General features: G+C 32.4%; 1 protein-coding gene across 3 annotated transcripts in view; it reads left to right on the forward strand.

Moving 5' to 3' along the window:
* The first annotated feature begins 5,124 nt into the window (after positions 1 to 5,124).
* LOC107868109 (protein BRICK 1) overlaps positions 5,125 to 11,254 on the forward strand; it is a 10,353-nt gene continuing 4,223 nt past the window's right edge. The window contains exons 1-3 of one of the 3 annotated variants that reach the window (XM_016714701.2): positions 5,198 to 5,463; positions 6,407 to 6,564; positions 7,300 to 7,662. In XM_016714701.2, coding sequence (XP_016570187.1) covers positions 5,331 to 5,463; positions 6,407 to 6,531 — 258 coding nt within the window. In that variant the 5' untranslated portion in view covers positions 5,198 to 5,330 and the 3' untranslated portion in view covers positions 6,532 to 6,564; positions 7,300 to 7,662. Of the gene's footprint in view, positions 5,464 to 6,406; positions 6,719 to 7,299; positions 7,663 to 11,254 lie in introns of those variants that run through there. The other 2 variants (XM_047411807.1, XM_016714702.2) reach the window with 2 other exon arrangements.

Raw genomic sequence — 11,254 nt, forward strand, 5'->3', positions numbered from 1 at the left:
TTTTTTAGTTTTATGTTATTTCCCTTTCATTAGTTTAGTTTATATTAAAAATTATAAGAACTTTTATAAAATATTACAAACATCAAGTTAATGGTTTTTCTCCCCTCTCCTTTAGTGAGTTTTTATTAATTTCTGTTAATGTCTCAAAAATAGGAGAAAAGAATTATTTTTATTGTTTAAAAAGATTAAAATCTCACATGAATTAAGTTACACATTTATTCAAACAATATATCTCATTTGTGTTATTTTAGTTATTGGACTACTTCACTTAGTAAATTTTTAAAAATAATAATTAGTATCTTATGTATAGTAAAAATGAAAAGAATCAAAACATATAATAAAATAAAAATGAAATCAATACAAAGACATAGGTTCGATTAATATAAAAATTATAAAAAATATATTTGGTTTAATTAGTAAATTAATATGTAATGTTGTGTTGATTCTTAATTTTCATATTATTGATAATTTATTCTTCAGTTAATTAAGCTTTTTGATAAAAAAAAAATTCATATTTCAACTTTTTGTCATATTATTCCATTGATATATATAAAAATCTGAAATCAATAGAATGTCTTTTGAACTTTCTCGGGGAGGGTGAAGGTGTATGTTAATTGCCCATTACTTTTTGTAATGACTTTAAGAATTGATAATTATTTCTTCTTTAAATTAACGAGTAAGAGTTGTTAAAGATTTTATGAAGAAAATAAACAAAGAAATGAGAGGAAAGAAAAGCCAAAAAAATCATGAAAGAACTAAATGTTATTTTTGATCTATGTAACTAATATATAGTAATATATCTACTTTTTATATTTGATAGCATATTTATATGTAAAATTAAGTATTTTTTTATACGTTATATTGAAATTTAAAAATATTATTTTTGTTATAAATATATTACAATATATAGTAAATGTCTACTTTACCATACATAGTGAATGTCTACTTTACCATGTATAGTGAATATTTATTTATGAAAAAATTAGAAACCCCAAGGTTAGTTTTTTCCTATAAATAAAAGGGTTTTCCCTTTATTGTAATTTATTCATCAAGAATCCTCATGAGAAATAAAGAAGTCTCTTCTCTTCTCTCTTTATTTATCTTGTACTTACTATATATTTCATAATACGTTATCAACACGAGACTCTGCCAAATAAGGTGAGATTATAAATCTAAAGGTAAGTAATTTCGTATGTTATCTATCTTTTGCTACTAATAATATAATTATTATTGGATTTGAGGAAAAATAATGATTTAAAACCACTTATGCTTTAAATTTATTTATGAAGAACACTATTGTAAAAAGATATGATGATGAATTTAGGTCTCATCTCATTAAGAGGGTAAGACATTGAGTTAAAAGTTCCAATGTACCATGATAAAAAAAAATATTGGGTTTAAGTACCACTAATTTATGCCTAAGACGCCTTTATGTGGATAAAACGTTGAGTTTGAATCTCAATGCACCATACTGATGATATTATGATGGCTAAGGTAAAATAATAGGTATTTGGTGAAAAGTCATGAAATCCAACCCATTGAATATGCGTCATTCCATGAAGTGAATGTGGTAGCAATATATGATAAGTCTAAAATATGACAACTTACTTCATTCTTGAAGTATATGTGATAGCAGTGCATAATATGTCTGAAAGAAGACAAGTGATTGAATGCACGAATATAAGCGTGGAGGGACAATATGATAATAATCATCAAAAGTGAAATAATTTTTACACGCTTATCATGATTATACGATATGTTAAAGAAAATTTCTCTACACCTATATGTATGCCTCAATTTGCTCCTGAATTAGCAATATCTTAAAAGAGGCTATAAGCTATCATAAATTTGATAGGCTTAAGACACGATTATATTCCATTCCTAGGGAATGAGAAGCTTATTAATGTAAACGTGTGCTTGATTGTGATGGTATCATAACTCACCCCCGAAAAAGGTTGGATAGTTGAGAAAAGTTATTTTGAAATCTACTTCTAAAGTAGTAAATTTGAAATTTATTCGCCTAATAGTAAATCTGAAATTTACTAAAGTAAAATGCACGTCATGGTAAACTTGAAGTTTACTAATATAAATAAGTTTATAAATTGACATGAATGATTATGACATTCCAAAGATGTGCATATTAAGTATTAAACATGTATTGAAGAACTAGAAAGCTCTTCATGAACTTCTAATGTTGTTTGTTCTCATGATAAATTGGTTGGACCAACTAATATTGAAATTTGATCCCTCGAAATATAAAAAAAAATATAAAAGGTGAATATAGATTCGTTCACCTGTCATCTGATCTGTCAAGATGCATCGATATGAGATGATCACTTTTACGTTTATTGTTAACCTGCAGTTTGACATTCATAAAGTTGGTTACTCAATAAAATTGAGTTAAGAGCATAACTTTCAGATTGTGTAATCAAGACAATTCATCTTGATCTGAATTATGATATGTTGCACACGATAGTACTTGTATGCATTACACCACTAAATTATGATTATTTATTCCCTCTCAATTGACTTAAGGTTGGAACCAACTATTCCAATAATTTTGATGCGCGATATACGGTTAATGAATATACCATAATGCACAAAGATGGATTCCTCAAAGAAGCTAGAGGAAGAATGTTAGTTTTTCTAACATAAGGGGGAGATTATAAGTAGGTATGAAATATGTTAGGAATTATCATTATATCCTCACTCAAAAGATAATTCAAGTCAAATGCCGGAAGCATTTGTTGACTCAAATTTAGTATCATATTTAAGCTACAAGTGCTCATATTTTGTATTCTTAAAGGACAAAGTCTACGCATGCGTGAAGAGTGGTAGGCTAATCAGTTCCAAATGAAATAATCCTTAAAAAGTATAAGGAGCAAATAATCATAATACAAGGGCAATGTGCTCTTGAAGAGCCTACGACATAACACTTCATGAACCCTTATGAGAGGTTCAGGTACCTAAAAATAATGAAGTGATGAGATCTCAAAAATGTTTTGTCACACTGTGAACTAATATAAAATGATATATCATCAATGAGATCTTTGATATAATATTTGTGCAATATTTGAAAAATTACGACGATTTGAATTCTACGTTTATTTAAGCATGCTGACGTAGAAACATTTATCAAGTGACATGAAATAATGCATCTTGGTAAGCATACAACTTATTTGATTTGCAATTCAAACACTTGAAGATGTCACTCATGAAATGTTGAATATTGTCACTTGACAAAATTCATATGAAAGTTTTTTTTAAGGATTCAAAATGTTTGAAGCATACAAAAGTTTCTGAAAAACTTATTTATAATCCTTATATTGTATAAACTTAGAGCTTGAATATTATTGAAACTCTTGGAGAGTTTCAAAAGCAATAGAATATTTGCTTAAATGAGAAACATGCATAATTGAATAACAATTCATTCCGACCTCAAGAAAAGAATGAGGAACTCCTTAGTTATGAAGTATCATATCTTAGTGCATTTGGTGCACAATACTAATGTATCTTGCAAATACTATAAGCCTGATATAGCCTTTTCAGTCAATTTGTTAGCAAGGTATATTTTTATTCCTACCAGGAGATATCGAAATGGAATAAAAAACATGATCTTATTTTATTCGAAAGATTGCAGTCTTGATTTTGTTAATTATGCCGATGCTGGGTATTTATTTAACCCGCATAAATCTCGATCTCAAGCACACAATGTGTTCACATGTGGGGATACTGCCATATCTTGGAGATATACAAAGGTTTATCGTAGCCACTTCATCGAATAATATTGAGATAATAGCTATCCATGAAGTGAAATAAGAACGTGTGTGGTTGAGGTTATGATACATCTCATTCGAGAAAAATATGGTTTGAAATGTGACAATGTACCCATAATTTTATAAATAAATAATACAACAAACATAGCACATTTTAATGATGAATTCATAAATCGAGATAGAACTAAACATACTTCATCAAAGCTTTTCTACATGCATGAACTACAAAAGAATGATGATATTAACGTGCAACAGATTCGTTCAAGTGATAATGTTGCTGACTTATTCACCAAGTCTAGTCCAATTGCAACTTTTAAGAAGACGATGCACAAGATCGGGATGAAAAAGTTCAAGGATGTTCTTATTAGGAGGAGTTAATAAGCGTTGTACTCTTTTTTCCTTATGAGGTTTTCCCCACTGAGTTTTCCTTGTAAGGTTTTTAATGAGACAGCCAATATGCGTATTGTTAGAAATGTGTACTCTTTTTTCTTCACTAGATTTTCTTTTCCATTAGGTTTTTTTTAGTAAGGTTTTAACGAGGCACATTATCTATCCATTAAACATTCAAGGGGAGCGTTATAAATATATTATCATATATAGTAAATGTCTACTTTATTATACATAGTGAATGACTACTTTACCATTTAATGAATATCTATTTATGAAAAAGTTAGAAACCTCAAGATTAGTTTTTCCTTATAAATAAAAAGATTTTTCCTTCATTGTAATTTATTCATCAAGAATCCTTATGAGAAATAAAAAAGTCTCCTCTCTTCTTTCTTTATTCTTCTTGTACTTTATATTTCATAACAATTTTTTAGATTATCTATGTTTATTGTTGTGGAGTTATTAGAAGAAGAATATGAGATTTGATATTTCTTAAAAGGAAAATGAAGAGGTATGAAAGTAAGAAGAGAAAAGTAGAAAAGAGAAATATATTAAAGATTTAAAAAATTAAATAGAGAGAAAAAATAAAACAAGATAAAAAGTGTACACTTTGTATAATTAGATTAAGATTAAATATATGAATACATAATTGAGCTCTAAAATTTGTTAAAAATATACACTAAAATAAATCAAGTTTTGTTGAACTTTTTCTACTTTCTTTTAAGAAAATTATTTTTCACTTACATTATATTATACAAAATTTAAGTATTTTAGAATATTAAAAATATTTAAATGATGAAAACTTAAGAAAAATATATATATATAAAATTAAAGGTGAATAAAAAATAAATTAAAATAATATTTAAAAATTTAAAATTTTTAAAAGTCATAATTTAATTAATTCGCACGAAGCACAGATGAATTTACTAAGTATGTTCATAAGGTCTACGTGCATCATTTGATAAACGAGGGAAATATATTTGTTCTACTATTTTAAAGAGTTTATATTTGCTCTAAATTATAAAGGGGCATATTTGCCACTTCGCCCTTAAAAAAACAAAAGAACAGAAAAAGGCAGAAAATGTGAGAAAATGTGAAGGATCGAAATTGGCAAAATCAATTTGCTGAGAACTGTAGACTCTCCAGATCTCTCTCGCAATCGGAAAAATGGCAAGAGCCGGAGGAATAACAAACGCAGTGAATGTAGGGATAGCAGTACAAGCTGATTGGGAAAATCGTGAATTCATATCTCACATTTCCATCAATGTCCGTAAACTCTTCGATTTCCTTGTCCAATTCGGTATATTTCTCGTCTTTTGTTAAATTCCTCTTTGTTTATTTATTTAAACAAACCTAAAAGTGTCCCCCGAGTTTCATATTTGAACTATCAGTTGCTAGAGTTTCCTACATGAAGTATGACTACACGCATCAACTATAAATTGTTCACTTCTACTGCCCGAATGAACGTGATATTTTAAGTAGGAAAGGTGACCAACTGATAGTTGAGGTATGTTTCGATGAATAATTGGTGATAATTCTAGTAGGAAACTCATACGCATGATATTTCAGTTATGAAACTTGAAAATTCATGTACTTTAAGGTGTAATTTTGACCCCATCTTTATTTATTTTTGAGTGAAGCGTCAAAAACACACCTAAAATATCTCAATTTGTCAAGTTTATACCTGAACTATCAGCTATGTGAGTTCCATGGCGGATCCAAGATTTAGGGGTCATGGGTCATGGGTCATGGGTGTCCAGGAGGTTCGAACACATATCTTGATGCCCAAAGCTTTAAGGTTTTGCCTGAAAATTAAACCACCCAGCTATCTTAGCACTCAACCATATTCTTGGTTCACATGGTGCTTTTCTAGATCTTATACCAATTTTTATATAATTATACCTAGTTTGTGTCAGATTTTACGGGTGCCAAAGCACCACAAAATTGGCCATAGGTCCGCCCAGTGTGAGTTTCCTACTCGAACTACACCAACTATTTATTAAAACACACCTCAACTATCAATTATTCACTTCTCCTACCTGAATGATGGTGATATTTCAAGTAGGAAAAGAGAGCGGATAGTTGAGGCATGTTTTGATAAATAGGTCATGATAGTTTAGGTAGGAAACACATGATATTTCAGTTATAAAACTCATAAAACCCTACAAACTTTAGTTGTATTTTTTACCATTAACTCTATATTTCTTAAACATCTTCGCTGTTGATTTTGTTGTTTCTTTCAGAGGCAACGACGAAGAGTAAATTGGCTACATTGAATGAGAAGCTTGATATACTCGAGCGTCGTTTGGAATTGCTTGAAATCCAAGTTAGCACAGCGACCGCAAATCCAGCTCTGTTTAATGTTTGAAATGATGCAGCATTGTATTAGTACTCTTTATCTGTAAGCTATGCTACTTTACTTTACTTGTGTATTATAAATCGGTTGCTTTGTTTTAGAGATCATGTTTGTGAGAAGTCCTTGTTTTTATGAGAATCTCTGTAAAATGTGCCTTGCATCCTGAATTAGTTAGGTTAAACTATATGAGTTTGTTTGATTTCCGCTCTATCCAGTTCATTAAATTCTGATAGTAAATAATTTGTAGCAAGTTTTGTGCAAATGGACCTTAATTTTATAAAATTTTCAATCAAATATGCCTCGATCCTGAATTAGTTAGGTTTGCTGAATGACTTTGTTTGATTTCGGCTCTATTCAGTTCATTATAATCCGATACTAAAACATGTGGCAATGTTTTTGCAAATGATTGGTGTAATTTAGTAGCTGAAAGTTTGCATACCTATTGGATCTACTGTTTCTTTAGTCTAATTTTTCAGTTCGTTACTATTATCTTTAGTTGGTTCATTGCTTATGCGCAATAGCGATTGTATATGTGGAAATAGGAATGAGAAGTCAATTTGAGGGGATAAAGTGTTACTATAAATTCTGCAAGACCATCTTAATCTGTTGACCTAGTTAATATGAAGCAACTGTTGCTTATACCTTTTGTAATGTTGTTTTGATCTCCTTGCCTGCTTTTTACATATGGCTCCTTCGAACTTTAATCTGCTGGATCTCGGCCTCTTATTTTCTTGTTTGACGTTTCTTTTTCTCTCTTGATAACCGTGGCGTCCGGGCCAGCTTTTGCGCACCTCAACTAAATCCACGGGATACCAGCCACCTCCCACCAGATATCAGGTAACTTTGGTGTCCACCAAGGCTAGGACAGATGGGAAGAATCACCTAGTGGTTTTTGTCTCCGCTTGGAATTCTTGTCTGATTTTTTGGTGGGTATATTTATGCTGTCTTTTGTTTTTGAAGACATCTACAAATGTAACAGCACACTCGTTGCGCTTTTTATTTGTAAAAGTTAGTTTACCTTCTCAAATCCTTTTTTTTTTCTATTTCACTTGTTATGTAATACAATCATGTGAAATCTCATTCCTGCAGTCAGTCAATCAATCAGCTATGCTTAATCTCAAGCTGGTTGCTCAGTCGGTTGAATCCTTTGATCCACTCTGATTTCTTTGTAATGCTAAAAAAGTTATCTTTTGAAGTAAATAAAGTGGTCTCCAGATCATACTTGGACATATAAGTCTTTAACTAGGATAGAATGATTTCCTGGAGAAAATTCGAATGAAGTGTAACTAAGCCTTATTAATCCCAACAAGACTCTCATTCTTTTAGTATTTTAATAACTGTTTTTCAGTACAGAATTTAACTTAATGAAAGGGAAAACATGAGAAGGAAATAGCTTTCTGTCCATATGTCTTGCAGTTATTTTCCAGGTTCGTTATTGGTAACATTGTTTGATTTATCTAGAAGAAAGTTAATGGGTATTGACTTCTAGAGTTTACACATTTTCCTTTCCGTCTTCACACTGGCTACCAGGCAAGATAAGAAAGTTAATGGGTATTGACTTCTAGAGTTTACACATTTTCCTTTCCGTCTTCACACTGGCCACCAGGCACTTAGCGTAGGTTGAGCGGTGTTTATTTTTATAAAGTTATAAGATCATACCTGTGTTTGATCTGTAATGGACTTATAGGAATATTGATATAGTAATAACTCTTAGCTCTAGTTGCTTTTTCGGAGATGATTCTTCTCTTGATAAAAAGAAATAAAGAATCTGAGATAATTCATCCGAAACAAATATCTCAGATCTCCCAGTCTAGAGACACCTTGAATCAAGCTGCTTTGTAATCAGCTCTTCAACTTGATCGCATTGCTTTCTTGTCTATCACACATATCTCACTATTACTGGGACATGAAACTTGTTTATTTGGACCTCATTGATGCTTTTGAATCACTGTAACTTTGAATGCTGAAAGCTCGTGCATTCCTCAAATGATATGGTTCCTAGTGCAATGAGTATTCTTATTCGTCCCAACTTCATTTGTTCCCTTTGTATTTACTTTTTTTTTTTTTTTTTTCTGGAACTTAACATACTACTTGCTGAATAAAAACAAAAAGGTCTAACACCCGACGTACATATATGGTGTCTGAAAACACTGGCATGAACTTGCCCTGTCTCATCCATCTTTATGTTAACTGGTTAACATATTTTGGTGTCAGTCTTGCAACGATAACATCAATTATGCCTTAATTCCAATCTAGTTAAAGTCAGTTGTATTAATCCTCAATAACCTGTGAGAATTCATCATATAATAGCTAGTTTTTGGTTAACTCTCGCAATGTGACAAGCTACGTACAGGCTGGGTTCTTTATGTATTGCATAAAAAACTGATGAGTTTAATGAAAATTTTCTGTTTTCTTTTGATGGTTCATTAAGTTTGGAGCCTCTAATTCTAACTCTAGTTTACAGTTTGACATCTCCTACTAGTGTAATGTACTTTACCTCCAACAACGATGAGTGGTCTATGTTTTCATGGGATGTCTGTTTGAATATTGCTCCAAAGTGGGGTTGAGAGAGAGGGATTCCTTGCTTTAATACTTCATGGGTACAGTGACTAAGCACCCGATATCCTATCTTTTGACCCAAGCATACTAATTTGTCTCAACTCATTATATGTCATCTTCAAATTACCCTCATGCCATCGTTATCACAAAAAGATAAAAACTTAGTAAACTATGAATTGCTGCACAATCTTTTAAAATACACGGTTACATTGATCCTTTTTTTTCAAGAACAGATGCCACTTATCAGGTATTAAATAGATAAAAGTTCCTGTTTTGGCATATTGGCTGAACCCTAAATTTGGATTGTGCGCCTTTCATTTATATGGGACTTGGTTTCAGATTTGATAGATTAATGCTTCAGTGCTTGACTGATTCAGAGTAGTGAACTAAGTGATCTCTGCCAAGCTGCATGTGCTCTTGTGTCATGCGTTAAAAAGAACTTATGCTTCAATTTACTACTAGGGGGCATTTATTTGGAAGCTCTACTGCATATTAGAATCTTCCTCCCTGAATAAATAAGGGATGACTTTAAAGTTAAAGGAATTTGTGGAGTAATTATTTCCTCCAAAACTTCTCACCTGAATCTGTTATATATGCAATAATCGGATTCCTTCTGCTGAACGATTATCTTGGCAGTGGAGGAGCTGGGTTTGAAAGGAAGCGGTCAATGGTTCTGTTTGAAATTTAGTTGGTGGAAGGTCAATGGACCTTTCTATAGAGAAATGATATCCAATGCTCTCTCTGTACTTCATAGTTCATATATTCTGTCGCATTGTGTTCTATCAGGGCATCCTCAAGCTCTCTTACAATGTGGGCCATGCATGGTTTGAAAGCACCACTGGGAACTGTCCACATTTCCTCAGCCAAGAGCCTACCTCCGTTAATACCTGGATACGTAATATTTTCAACTCTTAAGATTTCCTACTATGAGGTTTGACTTGCATATCAAAGAAGACACTTGTATGTTATTGTGTGGATAAAGTTAAGCAAAGTTGCAATTAGTTAAACAGTCTACATTAGTTTCTGTTTTTAAAGGAGCAGCAGTATGTTGGTTTGCAACTCCCTGTTTATTCTGATTTCAAGAGATGCATTTATCTTCTTTGAAAATCAGCTGGTGAAGTGGGGCGATTGCTTTTTCCTGGTACCACGACAGCTTTATACTTGCTGATCTTTCAGACAGGATGAGTGCAGTAGCCTACTTATCCCTCCAAAAATGGTGAGTGTAGCAGCCTGCCTAGGCAGTGGCAAGAATTTAGGAAGTGAAGAATTTTACAACTCTAAGAAACTGACATGTGCAGTGAAGAAGGCGAGAAGTCTACCTATGATGCAGAGAAGGCAATGTAGTGGGATGCAAAGGCTGCTGTTTAAGGCAATCTAGCCATGACACAGTAGTAGTGGTAGTGGTTGTGGTAATGTTGTGAGGGCCTGAGGGGTCCTGTGGCAGTTTGGTGTTGGCTGTGGGGACAAACAGAGAGCGGGTATATTTGGCTTTGGTATTATTAGCTATGACAGAGTTTAGGAAGAAGGTACAAAACTGTGACTTTGGCAGCTGTGGTGGGAGCTGTGGGGGAGGTTGTGGTAGTCAGTTGATTAAGTATGGTTTATGGTGGTGGTTGTGGCTGAAAAGCAGTTATTTGTAGCGTCAGCATATGGCTTGGTTTCGAAAAGAGGTTTTTCAGTCCAAACCTAAATTCAAATATTAGGTAGAATTAGGATGTAATGACTAATAGCAGTTCAACTGTAATAATGCTCCATCGAGTGTTCATGGAAGCGTGATGCCGAAAAAAGCGACAAGGTTCCGCATCACGCATTACGCGAAGCGTGAAGCGATGCGAGCACATCATTGAAGTGAAGCAGTGAAGAAGTCGCAATAGTTAACCGTAGAAAATTGCAGCAGTGGCAGTCATCGAGGTAGACTTTTTTTGAAAAAAATTTAGGCAAAATGATTCGATGGACCCTTGTACTATGTCCATGTTGTAATGTGGATACTCCTACTTACATGTTTGTCATCTGGACTCTTGAACCCACTAAAAAACAACATTTTAAACCCTTTTTCGGTGAGTATAATGCACTTGCCCCACATCAGCTGCCACGTCATCTTTCACGTCATTTTTAAGTATAAAAAATATTAAATATTAACATAAATAAATAAATAAAAACCAATCCCCCCCACCCC

This window comes from Capsicum annuum, chromosome 4 (genome assembly GCF_002878395.1).
Source record: "Capsicum annuum cultivar UCD-10X-F1 chromosome 4, UCD10Xv1.1, whole genome shotgun sequence".
NCBI lineage: Eukaryota > Viridiplantae > Streptophyta > Magnoliopsida > Solanales > Solanaceae > Capsicum > Capsicum annuum.